Source organism: Buteo buteo, chromosome 5 (genome assembly GCF_964188355.1).
Source record: "Buteo buteo chromosome 5, bButBut1.hap1.1, whole genome shotgun sequence".
Classification (NCBI taxonomy): domain Eukaryota; kingdom Metazoa; phylum Chordata; class Aves; order Accipitriformes; family Accipitridae; genus Buteo; species Buteo buteo.
In genome coordinates this window covers 47,851,191-47,875,122 of record NC_134175.1, presented here as the reverse complement: position 1 = coordinate 47,875,122, position 23,932 = coordinate 47,851,191, and the positions used below count along the sequence as shown (strand labels likewise).

Sequence of the window (23,932 nt, the reverse complement as noted above, 5' to 3'; positions counted from 1 at the left end):
GAACATATTTTATGCTTATCATACTATATTAAAAATAAAATCAAAGGGGAGCACAAGAGGTTGAAGGCCACTAAAATAAACACTTTAAAAATAACTTTTAAATACTGCTACAAAAAGTAACCATGTGAATTACATTATAATAGATTGACTCACTGACCATCACCATGTCAGTTTTTTCTCTCAATCTTTGCATCTGCTGCAAATGAACCCGTTTTAGAGTTGTTCAGTTTATATGTAGTTTCCTTTGCTATAGATCAAGCATCTTTTCTGAACCCAAATGAGAGAACGCGATTTGTGGCTCGATTGCATCCACATGATACGTTTTAGGAGACCCCTAGCAGCAGATCTACAAAAAGAACCAGTGGGTTATAACAACTAAATAACCACAATCATTATTGGGTAAAATCATGACTGCTCTCAAGTGCAATAAAAGGTCTTGCAAAGCTGTTTCCACTGGCAAGAACTTTAGGGGCTGAAAATACAAAGGTAGTCAAAATGTAACCTGAATGCAGACCTAGTAAGAAGATGAGATGGGGCAACCGAGAATTAAGAGGAAACTAATCTGCAAATGACAGGCAAGGTTTGGAAGCTGAAACCACTACCTCCACTTCAGCCCACTGGCAGAGAGCTTGCATATCACATCACATAATGAATTACCGATTCGCAATGCCGGCACTGCCAGACTTGACACGGACGTATCTGTTATGGGTAACGGTGCCACCACTTCGGTCCCAGGCCACGTGGGAGGCATGTGTGCCGAACATGGCCGGGGTTTCCATCCCACCGCAGCCTGCCGCACTCAAAACTTCATTTTCCCTTTCCAGGTTGCCACATTACAAGGTTGTCACTCCTGCAGCTCGGAAGCACAGCAACCAAATTTTCAGGCTGCTCATGCCCACCTCAAAAGCGGGTCCGGAGCGTATTCATTAATTTACGTTATTAAATGGAAATAAGCTCAGAGAGACTCCTTTGGAGACGGATCCTCCAGCCCTCTGGGCTCCCAGCACGCCCGGGCGCCGTTACCAAAGCCCCGCTTGCCCCACGGCTCTAGCAGCACCGCTCTTCCCCGCTCCCCTGCGCAGCCCAAGCCCCACACAAGGAGCCCACTTGAACTTGACCCCGTCCCCACGCCCACTCGAGGGGACGCAGTCCCCAGCTGACGGACGCGTGGTGTCCCCAGGGCAGGCCGAGGGTCCCGGCCGGGCAGACGGGTGCCAGGGCAGGCTGCAGGGCCCAGCCATGCCGCCATGTCTCCCCTCACAGCTGGGCAGAGGAAACGCGTTGAGTTTCCCCACACGGACCACGGCTGCCCACCCGTGTGTGGGTGCCGGGGAGGGGGTAGATCCAAATGGAGCTGTGACGGTGCGTTTCCTATAAAAACGGGACCGGGGTGAGGGGTGAGCGTCAAGTGAAACCCTTCACCTGTCTCTCCTCTTACACCAGAGCGGGAGGCCGACGGCAGGGCCAGGCGGCGGAGGTTCCGTGAGGGAAGGCAGCGCCGGGATCGCTTCCCCCGCCGGCGAAGCCAGGCTCTGGCCCGCAGGGCCGCCTTTCCCCTCCGGGCAGGGCGGCGGGGGGTGACTGCGGGGCGGAGGAGGGGCCGCCGCGTCTTTCAACTTTGCCGGCGGAGGGCCGCCCCGCCCGGGGCAGCGGGGTCTCCTCAGAGCCCGGCGGGAACGCGCCGCCCCCCCCCCCCCCCCGCACTTCACGACGGCTCTCTTCAACTTCGGCCCGGCCGGGCGGCTCCTCCACCCCGGCAGCACCATGACAGGCAGCGGGGCGGCGGGCTCCGGCCGGCGGCGAGCCGCCAAGCCGCCGTTCGTCGGCGGCGGGCTGTGAGAGGGTTTCCCCTCCTCCCCGCGGGGGGTTGCCGCGGCCGCCCGACCCGGTTGCGCCGCCGCCTCCCGCCGCCTTCTTCCCGCCTTCCCGCCTCCCGCTCGCCATGGCCGCCCGCGGAGCCGAGAGGCGCGGCGCGGAGCGGAGCGGCAGTGCCGGGGTCTCGCCGCTGCCTGCCAGCGCCCCGTGAGGGGGGACAAGCGGGGCGGTGTGTCCCTACGCTCAGTCCTGCCCGCTCCCCCCCCCCCTCCACCACCACCACCACCCCCCCAACTCCCCTCCTCCCCGGAGCGGAGATGTGCGAGACCCGTGTGAGGGGAGTCTCCTCCTAGACCGGCAGCCAGGATGGTGCACCTGCAGCCCCTGCCCCTCGTCGTGGTCCAGGGCGTCCTCCAGCTCGTAAGTCTCCTTCCCCGAGCCCCCCCCCCCCCCCGGCCCCCCTTTGCCGCAAGACTTTTGGGGAACGGGCCCCCTTCCCACCGGGGAGGGCGGCAGGCGCGGTCTCCCGTGGAGGCAAAAGGCAGGGTTGGCTCCGAGCAGCCCGCCACCACACCGGCGGGCAGCCTCCCACAGCCCCCACACCTGGTTTTATTGCTTTTTAATTTTTTTTTTTTTTTTGGTGTTATTATTTTAAGCGGGTCCGTGCTTTTTTTTTTTTTTTTTTTTTTTTTTTTTTTTTTCTTTTTCTTTTTCCGCGCGTTTGTTGCTCGGCGGGCTCGTTCGGGATGTCGCGGTACTCCGCTTGGCCGAGCGAAGAGGGGGAGCCGGGGGTGCCCCGGGATGCGCCGGCGGCCGCCGCGGAGCCGGGCACGGCGGGCCGGTGGGTGGGTGCCGAGTACCGTCCTACCCCCCCCCCCCCTTTCCCCACACACACCCCGAAACTGTCCGTTCCCGAAAAGTTTTGCGCTGTCCTCAGCGTTCCGTGGGCACGGCATAGCGGGTTGCGTCGGTAAGAGCCACCTGCGCTTTGAAAGCTCCCTCCGTAGAGTTTCGGCTTGCTGCAGCGCACGCCGGGGTGTTGGTTAATTTTTATTGCAGGCTGTCGCACACGCCTGTGCCGTGCCACGTATCCCTTTGCAGGCGGAGGGGGGAATTTTGGGGGACTGACAAGGCGAAATGCAGACTTCAAAACTGGGAGCTGGGCAGGGGAGGGAAGCGGAGCGCGGTGCGCGGCTGGAGAGCGGTACGCGACGAGCGCAACTTCTCCCGCAGCCGGAAAATTGCCCTGGCTGTGGGGCGGTCGTGGTGGAAAACAAATGGTCTTCATGTTCGCGTTAACGTGGCGGGAGAGGTTAAACAGAGGAGAAATTGTATTGGCAAAAGAGTCTGGCAATCTTCACTTTAACAAGTATTATTAAAATGGTATTTCGAACTTGTTGGGCGGGGGGTGTGGGGGGTGTGTTTGTTTTTACTCCCGTAATTACCTCTGATCCGTGCCGCAAAAGTTATGCCTCTCTTCCCCAGCTGCCTCGTATCTGAAAGTTTGTCACTGTAGTCAATAGGGAGTGTGTAATAAACCTTGAAGGGATTAAACACCCTCCTTAAGAGCCGGAGTCTAATATTACAGCATGAGTTGATTGATTAGTTTTTGAGGAAGCTTATGTCAAATTCTAATCCGGTTTTGGATTGTGCTTGTCGTGTAATGTTTTTTGCTCCAGCACTTTATCATAGCAATGAAGTAGCGAGCTGCAGTCCTGCGATAAGGCACACATTTCTTTCACACTCCTATCCTTTTGGACAATAAAAGACTGTTTACATTCTTCACATTCTTGCAGCCCAGTTTCCAGCCAAACAACGCGCAGGGGTGAGAGATGAGAAAAGAGAGCGGTAAATGGATTACAAAGTTGCTGAGCGAAAGGGAACCAAATAAAACCGCTCCTTCCTCACACCTACAACCTCTCTCACTCACTCACACCCTCCTTTTTAGTTTTTTTAAACAGATACCAAAGGGATTGATTGAAACTTGTATCAACAGGGATCGCGTTTGTTACCCAAGGTTTTATGGATGATGTTGGGAAGTTGCTTGCTGTGGTCTTACATGCCTTGAGTGAAGGCTGACTGAAGAAGCAAAGTTGCTGTCTTGAATTAAACAAAAATCATGCATAGTCAGTGCAGGTTTTCAGGTGGATGTGGCACTCAGCTCACCCAGGAGTATTCGTTTCTTCTGCATTCTTTATATACAAACCAGCAAAGTTTTGGAGTCAATTAGTTTTACAGCTTGCATAAATTAGTTTAAATAATAAATTAAAGCAAAATGAGAATGTGTGATATTTTTGAGGTATCTTTAGGTATACCTTTTAATGCTAATCTATTACTAAAAAGTTGTGTAAATACATTTTGGCATACTATTACCAGAACATCTGGTTAAAGTTACAGCTTATTGTAAATTGAGTTGAGAAATATTTGACACTGGTGGTAATGCATTGAATACAAGTCACTGTGCTATTTTTTGTTCTCTGGCCAGTATGTGGAGGGACTGGTGGCTTCCTGGAATCTAATGAGCAGTTTTAGCAGGCAGGCATTGGTGGTACTAATTCTTGACTGTTTTGTTGGGGTTTTTTTTCCCAAACCAAACATCAACGTGGTTAATATTAATACAACACTAAAGGCTCAGCATTTCAGCCAAGAGAGAAAAAAATGTGGGTTTCAGTGTTTCAATACAGCAGCATTCTAGTAACTCAGAAATGCTGGCATCAAATCCTTCCTGATGGTGTAATCTTAATTCTTTGTGAAATCAGAGATGCTAGAATGCAAAATATTTTGCCACTGTATTTTAGTGAAAGTAGAAGTACTTGTTTTATTAGATTTAACTTCAAAAGCTTGCTTGGCTTTCAAATACCAAAGTGTGGTATCTACTTACCTACTTCTTAAAGATGAGTAAATGTAGGATAACAACTGTGTAAAACTTCACAAATTTGAGGAGATGCTAAGGATTATGGCAGACCATCTCGCTGAATTTCTGAAAGCAATGTTAGTTAGGTGATTATTTATATGCTGTATCTAATATTGTTCAGTCAGAAGTTCATGTTTAGCACTTCCTTAATAGAGTGTGGATGTATTTTTTGTAGCATGTTCCTGGATTAGTGTCTTGATTAATAGATGGTGTACCAGTATGCATGCAGCATGAGTACAAATATATTTCTTAAACTACTTTGCATATTTGGGTATATTAAACAGTAAGGAAGCCTGCTATTGAGTCACGTTAAGGTGCCAACTTGCTTCTGTATAAATGCGTTCATTTTAAAAGTCAAGTTTACCTTATATTGTCAATATAGATCAAAATAATAATTTGCAATGCACGGTCACTACATGTCTGGCTGTTATTGATAAGAAGACCAAAAATTATTGTATTGTAGTATCATTAGCAGGTACTCTTGCTTTACTATTAATTTTCAGTAAGCTTTTTTCAATTGTCACATAATTGCTGAATGCCCTGTTAGTTATCTCTTTATAAATAACAGAGTTCTACATGTTGGAAATTGAAAAGACTGGAGTATTAGGTTTATATGGTTTATAGTATGCCTGCTAGTGTTTTGTTAAGTTAGCTTTAAATGCCTTAAAGGGAGGGGGGCTTCTGCTACTTCCCTGGGAATACTACTTGTCATTTTCAAGTAATCTTGTTTTGAAAAAATTAGAAATGCTGTCAGTATCCAGTGTTTTCTTTTCATGTTATTAATTTGCACCTTTAAAATGTCATGTTTCATAACATTGTTTAAAATAGCTTATATGAGGTCTTCAAAATGTATGACATTTCCCCCTTTAAGAAAGAAAGAGGGAAAAAAACATAAGGACAGTATATAGGTTTTGAATCAAGAAGCTGAGTTTGCTTCAGCTGTAAGATAGCTGGTATAGCCACTACTTTCCCTTTGTCTTGGCAAGCTATAGTTACAGTCAAACACTCACAGACAGGACCTGGGTAATCAGGCACCTTAACTATTTGTTTATTATGGCATCTCTGCGGTCTGAAATTAAGAAAGGATTACAGCAGCATTTTCTAGTGCCTGTAGTTAAAGTTGCATCAGCATTCCTATCAAGAAACTCTCTTCTAACGTTGTCATTGGGCAGAGCTGTCACCATGTTAGAAACCTAGGAATCAATTATTTACAAACACTTAAAAGCAGATAATTTTTTCCCAATAGTGTTTGTATAGATGAGAAATAATTAGGAAAAAAGGCAAAGTATGTTATTTCAAGATTCTTTTCCACCAAAATTGAAGTATAGCATTTGATATGAGTGAAATTCAGTGACAGGTTAGTTGTCTTGGACTTGTCAAGGGCTAAAATTTTTAACCATAACAAAAAACAATTTGTCAGACAATGAAGCCAAAATTTTTAGAGGTTTTTTTTAAAAAAAGAGAATTTAAGGTTCTTAACAACTTGAGCTAGAAAGAATATTTATAACTTGCTATAGTGCAAGACATTGCTTCATAAGCAGAAATAGCTTGAAAACTGAGATAAAGCTGCATTTCCATTTAAAATATGTATGCTGTTTGAGGCGTAGAAACACAGAGGTGTGTTCCTCCTGGCTACTTTAATTTTGTCTCTGTAGCCTTGCAAACATGGTCTACATAACATGCCCTTGCAGTGAGAATCAGAAATAGGGACCATGCAAAACTCTCAACTCTGTTTCAGAAAGGTAAACGCTTCCCTCCGGTCATCTTGAAGTGCACAGATGAAATTCCATCCCTCTTAATTTCAGGGAGATCTTTCTCATGAAATATATTGGTCCCAACGTTTCATTTGGTTTATTTTGGTATTTTTCTCGATGCTGTAGGCATTGTAAGCCTACATCTCATTCTTGTGTAATAAAGTAATATAAGTAACCCAAGGAATGCAGGCAGTTTGAAGTTGAAGACAGCTCAACAAATGCTGGTTTTCAGCAGTTCGAGAATTTATTATCCTGAACGAAGAGTTATGTGTTAAGGTGGATGGGGCTAGGTTTAGCGAGGAAGTTAACATGCAACAGTAAACTCAACTTGTCCTTATGCCACATCTTTTGACCCAGTTCTGTAGAACTGGTGACTGATATTTTTCAGTTTATTTGTAGGTTGACTAGGGCACAGAAATTTTATAGATCCTATTTAAAATCTGTACAGCAAGTCTGTTTGATTAATGTCCAGTAGACCGCAAGATACCTCAGGCTTCCCTAGCACAAGGCATGTAAAATCCAAGTCTCAATCTTTCCATCTGTAACATGGAAAGTATTTTTCTGCCATTGTAAAGCACTTTGAGAGCTACATGTCAGAGATGTGCTGTAAGTACTTCTCCTTACTGGTACCGCAGTGTAACCAACCGGCAAGCGAAACAAAGATCGGTGGAGCCCAAACACTAAATTGGGATGCACTGATCGGTCCCACCTTTCTGTTTTGCTTCCTGAGCCTTGGATTCTGCAAGAAGGGAACTTGAGCAGGGGGATTGAAAGGGAGCAGCAGAAACCACTTGCTGGTCTGGACATTCAGGGCATCAGAGATGTGCCGCTCTGCTCTAGGTGCACCAAATTCCTCCTATAGCGTTGAAAATTTTACCCTTAATCAACACTTCATAAATAAAATCTATGAGGGGAGGCAAGAGCTGCTCAGCATGGCACAGCATGGGACTCTGCCGGTGATTCCTAGCCTGTGAGGTGTTAACCTGTGTTTGGCTCAAGTATTGAGTAAGACACGGTAATTCTTGGGCACCTCTGGTAAATAGCTGCAATAAGGAAGGATCAGTGTTAGTCTGTGCTGAATGGTTTTAAGACAAAAGCTGTAATTCCAGAGGTGTGGGTTGCATCTTGAAACAGAGAGCTGCTCTGGTGCTCAGGGAAGACTGTCCGAAGACTGTCTCTTTGAGCCTTTGACACGTACTTGTCAATGTATTGAAACCAAATGCAGTGAGGAAAAAGGAAGAGATTTTTGCCTTTATCACAAAATTGCTGTGATAAGTGACTGTTTAAAAGCATGTGTACTTCACAGGACAGTGCATTTGCTCTGTGAATCTGTCTGCTAGTCCTGATTTTTGCCCACCTCTTTAACTCACCACTTCGCTGTACCCATTATAAAGCAAAAATACTGGCCTTGAAATTTTTACTAGATCAAAACTTGCAGAACTGGAAAAGAGGAAAGTGAAAGTTCCATTCACATGACTACTACAAATTCATCCTGAACATGATTTCCAAACATCCTATTTTGGGGCAGCTTTGGCCTTTCACTTCAAATCTTAAATATACTTGTGTGTATTTCCCCAACCTCATTCATTGTTTCCATTCCATTTTCATACTTTCAATTTCCTACCATGTAGCTGTAGTTTATGTAGTTTGTTTAGGTAGTTAAAGAATCAGAGTTAAAGAAAATAATGGGTGGACCTGCTAGGTAGGTTCTGCTTCCAGCAGAGCATCAGTACTGTTAAGTAAGGCCATGAGAGTCATGTTTCACCCTCTTAGAGTCCCTTTCCCCCACTTTAGCACTTTTCACACTTGCAGGTTTTCCCTGATACACTTATCTATATTCATCCCATTTATCAGTTGTTTCCTTCTGGCACATGCTTCAGAAACTACTACGGTACCATTGCAGCACTGAAAATATTCTAGCATCTGTGCAGAGTCAGGCAACACAATCATGCCCGCACGTCGAGTCACGCACTTGGGATACACTCTGCATTAAATGAACCGATGGAGGAGCCTCAACATCAGGCTGCAGCCCAGGAGTCTGCACCTCGCAGCTTGGAGCACAGGCTGCAGCCCTAACATTCACCTGCTCTCAGGCTCCACATACCAGGCACTTGGGGTGCTGGAAAAGCTATGGGTCCTGTGCAGAAATACCGGATTTGTCAGTACTCTGCCAGGTGAGCAAGAGATGGGACGGGGAGCAGGTGGATCAGTTTCTGGATGAATCTCACAAAACCTATGAGGTTTGCAGGTCAGGACTTGGAAAACACCATTAATCCCTTTTCTGTAGGGAATCTCCTTGTAGGCTGGCGCTCTGTGTCAGCTATAAGCTCAGTTACAGTTAACAAAGAGGTTTTTTCAGGATTGGAAGGACAAGGAAACAAATTAAGAGTGGAGAGGAAATAAAGGGCTATGGCGATGGGTTCACAGTTAAGACTACGTAGTTTTGTCCTTGCAGCAGAGATTTCAATGCTGGTACCATGCTCTGCTGTCCCTGCAATGGCAGTGCTTACTGTAAATACAGAATTTGAATGACTTGACTGTAATTTAAGGTAGAATTAAAAAGCTGTAAGAGCTGTAGTTCTTGAGATAGGTTTTCTCTTTGTTCCCAACGATTGGTAGTAATAGAAGCTATTATTAGCAGGGAAGTGAAAATGAAAGAATAGGGAGAAATAAAAAATAAAACTAAGAATCTAATGTCTCTAAAATCAGTTTTTTATGTGCGTTGGGACCAATTTTTGTTATTGTGTCATTACAGTGCAAAGTTGAGGCTACTTTGAATGCTCTAATTCTGCTTCTCCAGCTCCAGCATGTTTGTTTTATGTTTATGATCAGTTGAGAATTTCCTGACTTTATAGTACGTGCTTTTGGTGATGACCAGGTATTTCTAATACCATGAATCACCAGTATAAACACAACCTTAATTTCATCTTACTGTATCCATTATCTAGGAAAATAAAACACTGTGCATAGAAGTGTTTCTATATTTGTTCTGTTATTATGTAGATTTAAGGGCTTTTTATGGTTCTGATGGAGAAGGAGCTGGCTCTGCTTGAGGCTGACCTGAAGAAAAAAAGCACTGGGACTTTGGTGAGGAAGTAAGAGGTGAATATGAGAGAGAGAAAGATGATGGAAGTAAAACAGCCCTGTGGACATGTGGAGTGAGCCCAAGCAGCTATGGCAGGAGGAGAGGGACAGACAGACCAACAGTAACAAGGAATATTCCCACAGTAACATCAAGCTCTGCGTGTGAGAGGCCGTGGTGGGTCCTTTCTGCCTGTTACTCTTCCCACTGGAGAGAATTTGGGAGTAGGGTTTTTCCAACCAGCCCCTCAGTAGGGGAAAACAAAGAAGGAAGATTTGAGCTCTCTGACTTACTCCATCTGTTTGATTGTACAATTGCAAGAATTTGGTGATTGCCATGAGCAGTTCTGGGTACTGTTGCTGTTTTCATCCCATGAAGGGGGATGGGGAACCACAAAGCTTAGCAGCCCAGGAGGGTAAAATATGGGACCTTGAAGTTTTTTTCCTGTAAGGCTGCTTGGCTCTTTCCTCCTTGCAAGCACCTGATAATTGCTGCTGTTGTTCATTACTTGTGTTTGGAAAGTTGGAACTGCTGTTCCCCATGGGGCTTAGAGGGTCTCATGGCCAGTGATTTGTTCTCAAGCCTTCAGCTGTAGCTGTTACTACTGAGTGTGTTCCTCCACCACTGGCAGCCTTAACTGTACAAGGTATTCCCAAGTTGAATCCTCTCCTTACTCCAAGCAGTTGGGTGGTTCTTAGAAGAAGAAACCTTCAGAAATTGTAGTGCAGAATAGGTACGTAACAGTAATTTTATAGTACTCTGTAGTTGGACTTCATGGTACTTTTATAGTCGAGATGTGTTACGTGTGTGCTGTCATTATTTTGGGAAACCGAAGGAACAAAAGCTGGCTCAGCGTAACAAAATAGAGCTTCAGGCCACAATTCTCAACTTCACCTGCAATAGACCAGGAGAATATTCTGCATAGCAGAATAGACCCTCTCCTTCACTGGCCTGTCTTGATACAAAGACAGAGGCAGGGATGAACTTTGTCAGAGGAGAAGCTGGCTTCTGTGGTGTGTTTGCATCCGTTGTGAATGACCATATATTGATTAATGTGGCTCATTGCTTAGGATTTTAACCCCTTACTTCTTAGGTGGCACTGCATGCATTTTCCAAGTTGAATGTTAGTGCTGTTCCACATGCTTTCCTCAGATAAAATTCTAATGTGTCTACATTTTTAATGCAGTAACACGATAGTTTGGTATTTTTTTTCTCCAAAAGACAAGAAAATGTATAACAAAGTACACGTATTTAAAGTACAATAAACTGTAAGTGGGTTCTAGTCATCTCAGAGCCACGTATTTGGAAATTGAGGAAATTCAGTGGTTGTACTAAAGAGAATGTGTGAATGACAAAGAAATAGCTTTATCCCTACCTTTAAGTGACACTTTGAGGAGGAAAACCTAAAATATATTTTAAAAAAACCCTGAATATCCTTACAGTATGTTTTAATATAATATATTTATTTCACATGGTACAGGGCAGAGGTTGCATTATGAGGCTGTGGTCTACATGAGCACGTGGAAACCCCACTGTACTCCTTGTTTCATGAGGTTCAGCCCAACTCCAGTCTGGAAGTCAAATATGGTATCACAAGTCAGTGCAACTATATCTTGCTGAGAGACCAGATTGGCAAGGTTTAAACCTAAATATGTCTAAACAGCCTCTAGATTTAAATGCAGATTAAAGTGCAGGAGAAACAACTGTACTACTGCTGGTTGTAGGCCACATAGTCGTGTGTTCCCATGTGTCAGGAAGATAGTACTGCTAAACTCTTAATTTTACAGATTTTAATGTTTAATTTGGGGATAATTACAAAATCCTTCTCTTACACTTTATTCTGTTATGGACTCTTAAAATACGCTTTTAGTTTGGAGCCTCCCTGGTTTAAGAGCAAGTAAAAATGCCTGTAAGATATTCAGAAACAATAAAAAAGCCAGGAAGCAATATGTTAAGTAAGTTAAAGATGAAACTTCAATCTTCAAACTTTTTTTTTTCTTTTTTTTTTTTTTTAAGATTAAAGCACTGTAGCAGCTGAAAAGAGCTGTGGAATCTGATCTTAATTGGCCAGCACAGGGACATTTTCGGAGTGACATTATGTGGAGCAAGGGAGGGGGGAAGCCCAGTCCTTCAGTTTCTTCAGCAAACAGTGAGAAGGCTAAAGCTTGTGTTGTTTTCCACTCATTAAACTAACAAAAATGCTAATCAGCTTTGTGGAAAGATTCATAGTAGATAATGTTACTTCTGTGGCTGTGGCACCACTGAAGAGTTATCAGGTGTGTTTATTAGCCTGGGCCATTCAAATTAGATGATTGAAACACCTATATGTGACAATCACTCACTAAATTGCACCTCACTTTCTTTTAAAACAGATTAAATTTTGTCCATTGGCTAATTTCAATTCTGTCACCATTCAAGGCAGGGAAAAGACTGATGTCCTTATCGGGACAAATCCTGTGATACAGCTGCAGTTGTATGCCAGACTCTGCTTCATCCTTCTGCTGAACCGCTGTGTAGTTTACAGTCATTGAATTAGTCTTCCAGTACTGGAAACATCCATTTTTGAGTTAATTTTGAATCAAACTGCATGGTCTTCTGTGCTGAATGACAAATCCATCAGTCTTCTTCATGTTCCCCTGGCTTGGGTCTCCTCTCTGCTGTAAGGAAGTCTCTGGCCCTCCAGGGAGCTTTTCTAAGCTGCACTCTGCCATGAGCTGCCTGCTTGCCACCTCTTTTTCTCTCTCCCTCTCCCCTCCATCCTCCTAAAGTTTTTTCCAAGCAGAGGATGCTCAGTTCCTCTGGGAGAAGCAGCAACTTCCTTGCTTTCCTCTTCCTCCTGGAGATTCCCGCCTGATCCAAAGTACAGTAGCCAGGAGCAGGCAAAAAGACTATCTTCCTTTCTACTGCCCAGCTTCAATATTTTTATTATTATTATTTAAAGCAAAACATACTGTATTTGTACAGGAAACAAATTAAATAGTTAAAGCCACCTTTCCAGGATCTGTTAGTAGTCATTAGTTCACCCGTTGCTGAAAGCTGTCTGTCCCAACTCTCTGGTAGCAGATCAATCCAAAGGCTTTATCAGTTTTGAGTTCTAGCTTATATTATATACTTCTAGAATGTTTCCATCTAAAATTGTCCATTTTTTAACTCATTGTTACAAGGCAAAATCTGAGTGGATATCCACCGTTAAAACAAAAGACTGGAACATGATATGAGGGCTGTCATACTTTTGTTTTTTGAGAAGCAAATTTTACAGAACTGCAGGTGCTATAGACACTGTACTATTTCTCTAAAACCCATATTTTTCCCTTCTGACACCTTCTCCCTATCAAGGTCTTGCTGTGGCAGTGAGCTGTGGTGTGTAAAATTTAGATCAAGACCAAGAGATACAACAAACTGCATTTCCACCACATCAGCATTCTGGGGGCACAGGCGGCTTTCTGTTTCTTTACGCTTTCTCTTCTTCCCCCTAGAACCCAAAATCCCAGATTTTTTTTTTTTTTCTACAGCAGTTCTGGTGAAATCATGGCTGATGTTTTTCCTTAAAGCTCTTAAAATGTGGGAGAGCCATTCTCATCCATCTCACTCTTCGAGCCTCTTCTTATTTTTCTTCTCACTAAAACTCAGTATCCAGTTCCTGGCACCTAACTGAAGCTAGCTTAAAATAATACCAAGGTAGCTGAGTGTCTGACAGGAGAATAAATTCATTGTTGAGTTAGGACCTATTTGATTTTAAATAAATGAAATGCCTCTAAATGTAAGAATGAAAAAACATTACATACCTCATACTCAGATCCAGTTTATGGAATTCACCTCATAATCCTTTTATTCAGCTATGCATGACCTATGTATTATCAGCAATGGACAGCCTAACACTGCTGTGACTAGGGAATTTAAACTCCACATTTTATTTAACAAAACATTTTTGCGGATATTGGATGGGATCTGTTACTCTGCTTGCTTAGACTGAAGGTTCAGTGTTGCTGGTTTTAATACTTAATGTTGAACAATGGGGGAAGGAATGAATTTAAAATAGCTAACTTTGTATTTGTGATGACTAAGAATACCATTCTGCAGAAATTTGCCTTCTGGTGAGTTTGTAATATTTTTTCAATGAACAGCACAGTTGTATTTTTAGTGGAATAAAAGATTAATATGGTGAAAAATACAAATATAATAGGTATTGTATCTTTCTTGCGTTTTGATGGATTGGATTGTCTTGTCCAGTTCAGATTGACTACTAGATTTATTTTTAATTGATATCAATAAAGCTGGTAATGGTGACGGAGAGTCAACTTTATGTTCTATTTAGATATTAAAACTGTAGTCCTGATAACACAAACCAGTAGTCACTTAACTGACTTGTCCTATACCAGTGATATTAATTTCCTTCTGTGCATTCAGGGAATATTGAGATAAACTGGTCTGTGCGCAGGTATTAATAAAGCCTGCATTACTATGACTATGTGCCCTATGTCCCGATTTCTGTCTTACCCACTACAATTACTTAATAGAAATCTAATTATCCTTGAGATCACTAGCTCTGTCAGATCCGATTGAACTGCAAAGCATGGTTGAACAGTTATTTGAGTGGGACTGACACACAGCTGACGTGCAACAGCATCATAGGAAGCTTGATTTTCTTAGGAAATGGGCTAAAATAATATTTGAAACGGAAAGTAGTCTGAAAGCCAAAACACACCTGCATCCCAATCAGAAGTTCACCAGGACTTTTGGGCTGGCCACACTTCAGGGTTTTGGTTGTTATTGTATAGACACATAGAGGGTACAAAAGACATTTTAATCTTTCCTTGGCTGTAATGAAAGCATGGGCTATTGTATAATTCATTTGGTTCAGGCTCCTCTTCAAAATACTCAACTGGAAAAGAAGAGTAATTAACTTTAGTGGGGTAAGAAAACCTACACAAATAACGGGGGGGGGGGAATTTCTCATTTCTTCAGTTTGAGAATAACATCTTAACTAAATATGGTCAGGAACTTTTCTACTTTTCTGAAAAATTCAAAGTCATTAAAAGACAGTACAGAAGTTATCTATATCACAGCTTTGAATTAAAAACCTGCAGTTTGCATACAGTGCCTGAGAATGAGATGCAGCAAGCTCCCCCCACAGAAGGGAGATACCTAGCACGGTCCCAAGAAGAAAGGAGCAGTAGCTTAAAATATATCCCTTTTAGAAACTTCAGAGCCTTCCTCTGGGTTGCAAGGATGCCTTCTCTCACTTAGACTAGCAGGCTTTTTAAGGGAAGCTGGTTAGCCTAAGGTAGAACAGCTTTTAATGACTAATGAATAAATAGGTGATAACATCTCCATTCTCTCTGTGCAAATAAGTCAGTGCTTATCCCCTAATTAGGGTAGCAGAAGGGAAAGTGAGCCTGCATCTCTCAAGACAGTATCATATTTATCAAGGTAGGCAGTATTCTACAGGAGGGTGCTCAGTCCCTGCCCTCAAAGGGACTGAAAGCTGCTTGGATCTCCCTTTTGGAGGAAGAAAGAGAATAAGTACAAATTTGGTCTTTTTTTTTTTTTTTTGGTGGGAAGTGGGATATGTATGCTCAAATTCAGTGAGAGCAGGAAAGTGACTTTCCTCTCACACCTACCAGAAGAGGTACTTGCTCCTGCAAGGAGCCACTGGATTAAAAAAACTAAAAACTAAACTAAAATAAAAAGCGGTGGAGGCATCATTGCAAGTATTTTTATCTCTTTCTGTGACCTTAGTCAAACATGAGTGAAAACCACATCCTGGATCAGATCCTTCAACAGAAATCGATGAAGAAATGCCTAGACTTGTATCCCAGGAGAGCCCATACATGGATTAGGAGCTCAGGTGCTCCAAAACAAACTAAAGGGAATTTGCATTCTGAAAACATAAGGACTACTTGGGTCATGTGTCTTACAGTGTGGTTTTACAGGTTATAGATTTAGGACCTAGGCATCTGTTATGAACCTGTGGAAAAACTGTACTTGCTGTCTCTCAAGCTCTCCCTGCTCTTTCGTTGTTTTCTTTAGCAGATGGATACCAGGAAAAGCTACCCAATATCTTCCTGTGATGTAGGATTGCTCATACTGAACACTTCCCAGTATTCTTCCTTAGCTTTTTTTTAGAGGGTCCCATGATAATCCCTAGGAAGTTTCACAGCTGATGGTATCGTATTGTTTAGTAAGTTTTTCCTAATACTATACACAAAGTTTTTCTAATTCCTTCCTGTTATGCTTAGCTATCTTCTCTTCTATGACTCTTGAGACCCTTTGCTTTAGGCTGCAGTATTTGCCTGTTCCTGGGGGCCTTTTCCTCAAAGAGCTACAATGTTAGCATTGTGAGTCACAGCAAGTTTTGCCTCTTTATTGATCTTTTCTACTGGTCATGTGTATTTGGAGTAACTTACATCTTTTTTTCTTCCCTCTTTCCTGTTGGTTTTCACAGAACATCTTAATGGGAAGATATCTGCAGCGCTCACCCAACTTGCTAGGGTTAAAAGATACCATTTAAGCATAGAGGACTCTTGGTGAATTTGGCAATTTTGCAGATGAAGAAAATGGGCTAGATTCAGGAGGAAGAGGTTCTCCTGGAATATTTTTTCTACTTCAAACTGCAATGCTTTCACTACCAAATATTTTTTATCCATCTCTGGGCACATTATCTAGGCAGTTTGAGTTTTTTTCTGGACATCAGCAGTCAGCCCATAAGGACAGGATACTATGCATGCTATGCATATATTCTGAAGATGTGAACTACGTGACTATATTAGCACTATGCACAAGTTAACAAGCACAACACCAAAAGGTAGGAGTACAGTTAATGTGGTTTTGATCAGCCTAGAGCTTAGGGAGAACATTCTTGTATCTAGCCAGAAACATTACCAATCTCCCCAATGTATTGCTTCCATTGCAAGCTCTTCAGGGGTGCCTTCTGCTTCATCTACAATGCTCAGACTAAGTACAGTAGTGGCTCAAAAGAAAAATAACAGCAGGAATTGCATATAAACAGATTGTATACCTAAATATTTTCCTCAGTCTCTAATTTCTGATTAAAGTAATATCCCACAAATTCCTGAGGGACACGTTTCTTTGAAAGCATTGACAACCTTTGTAGCTGTCAGTGTGTAAGAAAAGCTTCTGCTGAAACATGCTATAAAAAAAAAATATCTCATGTTCTGTTGATACAAACCTAATATTGCTTTAAATTTCCTATTCCTGAAAGAAATACGTTTGGAGTAGTCTGTAAAATAGTCTTTTTACCTGGAACCACCTCCTGTTTCTCATACAAGTCATCATCTTTAATAGATAAACTTTCTGTTAAGAGCTAGACAAGCTGCTATTTTTTCTTGCAGTAGTCAGAAATAAGAACAATAAATGCGTGGGAGAAATTCATCAATTTGGTTAGAAACATCAAGATGCGTGCCTATCTGAAATATAGACAAATCAGTTCAGCGGAAGGCTCCAAGTGTAGGATTATTGACCCTGGAGGATAAGATACAGAATAACCTTCCTAGGGTCTACTTTGTCAATTTTAAGTAGTGTTTGCAAGGTGAGTAGTTTAACAGTCTCATCCCCCTCAGCACAAATTTAATAGTAGATGCATCAGAGCTTTTCAAAAAAAATTTTTCCTTTTAAAAATAACACTGCTGTAAAAGTATATTAATGTTCTATTCATTTATTAATGTTCTGTAGGATAGTATAAATAAGCACAACTGATTGATGTAACTTACAGAAGTACATAAATGTGTCTCTTTTTTTGATCTGGCTGCTCATTTGCTGATTGCGGTATCAATTTTGTGACCAACTGGTTGAGCCCTCTCTATGGTGTGTCACAATCCTGGAAGCGATGGGGTCTGCGATACTAACATCCATGTGTAGGGTGAAAGATTTAAGTCAGTAGATCACAATGAATCTTTTTTTATCTTTGTAAATATAAACACAATTCTCAAAAGTTAACTTTTGAGATAAATGCTTCTTTCACATGGTGCTAATCGTATGTCTGCACTGGGATTTTTTTAAGTTTATCAGGCAAAAAATAATTGTTTTCTTCAAAACACATTTGAGCCATCTATTCAAGAAGTGCACTATCTTCCAGACAATTCAAATAGGAAGCAGTCCGTGTCTAGCTATATTACCAAGCAAGGAAGAACATCTCATCCTATGACACATTCGATTATATATGTAAGACAATGTCCTGGGAAGTTAGCAGATGAAAGCTGTCCTTTAAGTCTACCACACGATACAAATATGACTTAGGTTTCATGGAATGTGTACAATTGAAACAAGGAAAAAAAATTGCTAAATTCAGTTATATGCTGCCATTCAAAGCTTATAATTGAGATAATGAACTTTGAGTCATCGTGTTTAAAAAATAAAGCTGCTAGGAATTTTTCTTTTTTTTTTTTAATGGATCATATCCAGCATTTTGGCACAAGCATTTCTCTGATGAAAGAAAGCCAATGTGCTGGAAGAGTGGGAGGAAGGCAGCGGCAGTGCCTTTTCTGGTAGCCATGCTTGCTTAACCTGGTGAAGGAAGTCCACCCTCCCAGTGATATTGCACTACTGGCAAAAATATGGGCCTTAGGGGTTAAAAGCATACTACTAATACTGAGAGGAAGAAGCTAACTTAAATACTCAGCACCCATCAGTTGAAAGTTACATTTTCATTAATACAGAAATTCTGCTTGTTTAATAACACCCCTCCTTCAGATTCTTCAAACCCAACAGCAACAATTTTCAACAGTATCTTTTGAAAATAACCTTATAATGAAATTTGAAGCAAACAAGATTGTTAAATCATCTTCTTTGGGAAGATTAGTTTTCAGGGTTTTTATTTTGTTTATACTGTTTTTTCCAGCAAACTACGTCAAAACTTTTCAGTAACGATAGTGATTATGAAAATTTAAGCCTACAAAATCCCTCTGTGAATTCATTCTATAGTCTTACAGAAGGATGGGACTCCATTTGTTACTGACCTCCAGTTAGGGTACGACTCATTCACCAGTACCTTCTGAGCCTGAGTCCAGCTGATTTTTCACCCAAACAGTATTCCACTTGTCCAGGCAGTAACATACCAGCTTGGAGACAGAGATGCTTGGGAGACTGTGTCAAAAACCTTGATAAAGTAGATGACATTCCTCTGCTCTCTCCTCATGCACAGATCTAGTCTTTTGATAAATATTTGGCAATCAGTTTAGTCAAGCATGGTAAATTTAGTAAATCCGTGGTAAATCTATGCTGGCTATTCCCAGTCATCATCTTCCCCTTCGTGTGCCCAGATATGACTTTAGAAAGGATTTGCTCCATGATTTCCTCAGGGGCTGAAGTGAGTCTGAGCAGCTGGTAATCTCCTGGATTGTTTTTAGCCTTTTTTGAAAACGGTCACTACATTTGGGTTTTTCCTGATCATCAGAGACCTCCCCCAATCTCCAAAACCTTTCAAACATGATAGTGAACAGCCTCATAATATCACCAACCAGCAATTTCAGCACACTTGAATGATACCCATCCATCCTTGTGGACTATGTATGGGTTCAGATTACTCAGGGGATCCCTGATTGAATTGTCTTCTGCGACTGATAGTAAGGATTATGTAGGGAATAGAATCAAAACTTCAGAGGACTTGAATTAGTTGCACTTAGTTGTGCAAGAGTCAAATGCATCCCTTGGAGTTCAATACTATATCACTGAGATAGGCACCACTGGTTTTGTTTAGTGATGGATGCTAAATAATCATTAAGCCAAAATTTAAATAATCTGCTGCAAAGGAATAGTTGTCATTCACAATTTTTTCTCTAAATTAACTAGAAAAACATGATGGTTCACTTCAAGTCTCTTTAGGAGATCTAAGCTTTACTTACAAGGGTAGGTCTTGAGGTTGGTCTTCCAATATTGCAGCAGAGAATGGCTTTGTAGAGGCAGAAGGAATTGTGTTTCTGGAGTATTGGAAATGTTCCTTGCGGATGAGGATGCTCCAGGGGAGAGCAGCAATGTGTGCTTTCTTGATGACTCTGGAGCACCAGTCCTGTAACAACTGCTTCATTCTCCCATCTTTCTCTATCCCTATACAGTTTGAACACGGTATAATTTTCCCTGAAGTCTACATCAGCAGTGTGTAAGATTCAGCAAAAATGTTGGTAACAGCATTAGTGTGGGTTAGCCCCATTTTTTGAGTAAAAACTCAAGACCAGCTTGCTTAAAATACTGATTATTGTATTCTTTGGTGTGTTACATTTTAGCAGTACCCACAGATATAGAAATAATGTACACTTCAGGCAGACACAGGAAGATGATTTGTAATTCTTTGTAAATCTCATCTTTCTGAATTCAGCCGGTGTTTTATGGATAGCAAGCGCAGAGGTAGAACTGCCAGCCTATGCTTCGAGTCAGACTAACAACTTTTGCTCCTGCAGAAACGATTTGCATTTTTAATCATCTGTTAGTTTGTGTCCTACATATTAAGGGCTTGGAGATAAATTATTAAATTGAGAAAATCTAGATAGGCAAATGAACCTCAAAGCAATTATAACACCTGAAAATTTATCAAGTGAAGTGATATTTTTCAGCTATGGAAAGAAATTATCGTTAACCATTGTCAAGCACTTGGCAGTTTTCTACCATACGGGAACTTCATTCTTCCCTCAGTTTGCTAGCTGATGTAGTGACAAGCTGCGGAGAGATGACAGATTTAGCTAAGGATTTGGAGTCTGAACACCTGTGCAGTGTCATGCATTTAAAAATAGAACGTGACAGCAAAACACATCAACCCCCTAATGTCCAAATGGAAACCACAGGGGTTTTTCCTTCAACTTTTATCCAGAGAAATAGCTTTCAATCATCACTGTCCAAGTAAAAATACAAAGCAAAAGCTGTTTTGTTAAGGTTGCAAATAAACAGGAACAAATCGGAGTGGTAGGCACAGGTGCACCAGAAGTATTCAGTAATCACCATTTCTTTCTTCTCAACGATGTTCTGATGGCCTGCATCTTTGAGGAGTGCAGATTATTAATGTTCAGTAGCAATTTCTCCAGGAAGCACTTGCTGGCAGGTTAGAAGAGGACTGTCGACTAAAACTACTTTGCATACCTTGACTTCTGTATGACTCATTCAACCCTCCAATGAAGCTATCAAAAAACAACCAAAACATTTTTTGTTTTGTATAATCTTCTCTATGGCAGAAAAAAGCATAAACCAAGGGCAGAAAGATAAAAACAGCCTTGCTTGATTACTGGGTTAGATGCGTGCATTATGCTCTCCTCTGGAGGAGCCTACGTCATTGACAGTATTTGAAGGGAACATCTCTACTTCCCATCTCCTTTAATAGTATCCTTGAAATGTTAATCAAAACTAAAGCATGTAATCTTTTTTTTTTTTTTTTTACAGAGGGAACTAGGTTTCCCAGTCTGTCTGAGGCTTTAAGCCCACTGCAGTCCCCACCAGCTGCCAGCATGCTCTGCTCTCCTCTAGGGCTGAGCACAATCACCGGGCAGCACCGCAGGCTGGCAATGAACCCACCAGTCCATCCCCCTTTTCCCGTTACAGAGTGCTAACCTTCCAGCATGTGCTCTTTCTTCAGCAAAACCTTTGTTTTCAAAGGTTGTATCTTTTTTCTTCATATTAGGTGCAATAATTTTGAGAGGGGTTTTTGGCCTCTTTTCTGTTGCAATCCTATTAATTGTGTTAAAGAGGATGTTTATTCAGTGTTTTAGGACAAAAGTTTTATGTGATTGTGTTATGGGGAATTAAAGAGGTCCATATTTAGCTCTTCTGTGTTCTCATTTATGTATGAGAAAGACAGAAATCTACTTTAAACTCAGATAAGAGTTAGCATTTTGGATGATAAAAGCTATCACACATGAATGGGTTGCTTCTTAAAATCAATGAAATAAATTAGACTCCCTGTTTAGGAGCATCTGGCACCCTTAGAACCTAGTTCATATAATGATATCTGTGTTTATTAAAAAGAATTATGTAACAATATGGTTGATTTATTTCAAGATGATTGGCTTAGCAACTTAATTGGACTATGCAGTACACCAGAGCAAAAAAAATAATTCAATTAGCTCATTCATTTGTGGATGACTGGAAGCATTGCGCATCATGCTTAGCTTCTTTAAAGGTGTGCAGCCATTTCATCCTGCAAGGAACTGAATCTTTTTAACTTCTACAGAAACCATCTTTGCACCTACAGGACCATCAGCACCAAGCTGATGGTCAGGCATTGGGTCCCAGTCAAAGCCCATGGAAACCAGCAAGACGTTTCCTTTGAATCCAAAGAGCACTCGATGACTCCTTGCAGGCAAAGGAACCTTCCTGGAGAAACAGAAAGACAAAAATGTGCCTTGAAGAATAAAGCTTGCTTTCTCCCACTGTGGTCTCTCTTTTCCCTTGAGCTGAAACTCTCACTTTCCAACTCCCAAATACTATTAACATACCAGAAAATTAGCATGCCGTATCCAAGTTTTATATTCATCCTGGTGCAAAGTTTTATTTCCTCTATTTCCAGGATGACTACTTATATGTGAAAAACATGCTTTTGCACACCATTTCACTGCTTTATGAGGTTACCACCTCTCAACTGAGACAGAAGAGTAATATTTTTTATTATTATTATTAGTGAATGTCTTACTAACACAAAAGTAATGGAGTTATTTATTGAAATGTGTTCAAGTCATGTAATATCCAAATAGTATTTTCAGAATAGCTTTTGACGGTGGTTCAAATAACTTTCAAGATCTCTTCACTTTATTTCAGTTCCAAATGCAGCTTGTGTCAGCCAAGAGACTGCTGTCTTGGGGGCAAATTCCGCTTAAGTGGAGTTAATCACATCAGCATAAGTTGTTTCTATACTCTAGTTTCACACCAATTTAAATAAAATTAGAGGTTTGGATGTTGATTTCTCTTGTGATACTTAAGATAATCTGAGGCCCAGATGATTTCTTCTTCCATTTCTATAACTGAACGCCAAACTCCACATTTCTCTCCCACCCCCCAAAGCACATAGAAAACAAGACAAAAACTTAAATTAAAATCAGAGTAAGGATTTGACTTAAAACATAAAAGAAGAATTAGGGCTGAAATTCCATACTTATCACACCCTGTTGTACCTAGATACTGCTGCACATCTGGTATGTGAGATAATGCACTGTTTAGAGACCGTGTTACGAACACAGAAAATTGGAAATGAGTTTCAAGTCTTAACGCTACATTTCTTCACTACTGGGAGTAAGTAAGGCCCTATTTTTCACTCTTTTTGTAGGTTGTGTGATTTGATTCCCTCTGTTTGCTCTGTAAATAATATAAGCATGAAGGAAATTAGAAAAGGAATGGTTCTGTAAGAAATATTTTGTGCAGCACAGCTGAGACATTTTTTTTATAAATTCCCAGACTGCATATCAAGGTTTAATTGTAGTATTAGCCACAGCAAAAAATAAGAGATGCTCAGTTGAAGCCATGGGTGGAGCAATAAAACACACATGTATCTCGTTCGTTCATTTATCACGTAATATAAATAATTAAAACCAAAGGCAGTGGTTAGCCATTCTTTCCCTGCAACAAGTATATTCTCTCAGGACTACCTAGTGTTATAATTCACTTTTGTCCTGATCACACATACCAGTTATTTGCATGAGTCTAGCCTGTAGCTATCAGACAGAAGCTAAATCTGCAGCCAATATGCTTTCCAGTTACTTCTTACTGAAACTTGTGGATGGCTGCATGGGTCTGTCTTCTGGTAGGGAATGTTTTCCTCATACAGTCATGCAAAATGCAAGATTTTTGTTTCAAAAAATGACCCAGGTGTAGTACATTTAGCTTTGGACTTCACGTACAGGAAATCAAGTACGTCTCTAAATGCAGAACATCAGACTTGATCTGACCTTTTAGTACTTACATTCTTCTAAATTAAATGCTTTCTCTGGTTTTGTGTGTGCATGCCTGAATGCCTGTTCACCAGTAGTGGGGAAGGAGAGGGTTTCCATGACAAGCCAGGACACAGAAGAGGAGACTGGCTGTCTTTAATGTAAAGTGGTATTAGTGACCTGCTCCCAACATACAGCACCAGGCAGGATGGCGCCGGGGGGGAATACAGCGTGCAGGGAAGCTGTCGGAGTGTGGCCAACCTCCTGTTCCTGAATCCAGACCTGAGCAGGAGCAGCTCTCGTACCTTGAGAAGAGATGAACAGTGGTGGGAGCATCTTGGTCTGGCTATGAGGCCAGGAAAGTAGCATTCCAAACCAGAAAGAGGAGCAAACCAGCAGCATAGTGACTTTTTCTCCCCCCCTCCAATCCATGCTATGTTTATCCTGTGCAGTGACTATGAAGACAAGGGGGAAAAAAAGCAGCGAAGTGAAGCATGCTGTTGGCACC

The 23,932-nt window shown here is 41.7% G+C and overlaps 3 protein-coding genes across 5 annotated transcripts in view; 2 read left to right on the top strand and 1 right to left on the bottom strand.

The window, feature by feature from the left end:
- Positions 1 to 954, top strand: part of LOC142031464 (transcription factor 15-like) — a 40,488-nt gene extending 39,534 nt beyond the window's left edge. Inside the window, exon 4 of one of the 2 annotated variants that reach the window (XR_012650523.1) lies at positions 825 to 930. Coding sequence is in view for 1 of the 2 variants with exons in the window: in XM_075028949.1 (XP_074885050.1) it covers positions 825 to 943 (119 nt within the window). In the remaining variant the exon portion in view is untranslated. Of the gene's footprint in view, positions 1 to 824 lie in introns of both variants that reach the window. The other variant, XM_075028949.1, reaches the window with a different exon arrangement.
- Positions 1 to 23,932, bottom strand: part of LOC142031462 (carnosine N-methyltransferase 2) — a 438,402-nt gene that overhangs the window by 123,075 nt on the left and 291,395 nt on the right. The gene's annotated exons all lie outside the window — the stretch shown is intronic.
- The window catches only part of NXPH2 (neurexophilin 2), a 40,567-nt gene continuing 18,596 nt past the window's right edge, over positions 1,962 to 23,932 (top strand). Inside the window, exon 1 of the mRNA XM_075028947.1 lies at positions 1,962 to 2,235. Coding sequence (XP_074885048.1) covers positions 2,182 to 2,235 — 54 coding nt within the window. The 5' untranslated portion in view covers positions 1,962 to 2,181. The remainder of the gene's footprint in view (positions 2,236 to 23,932) is intronic.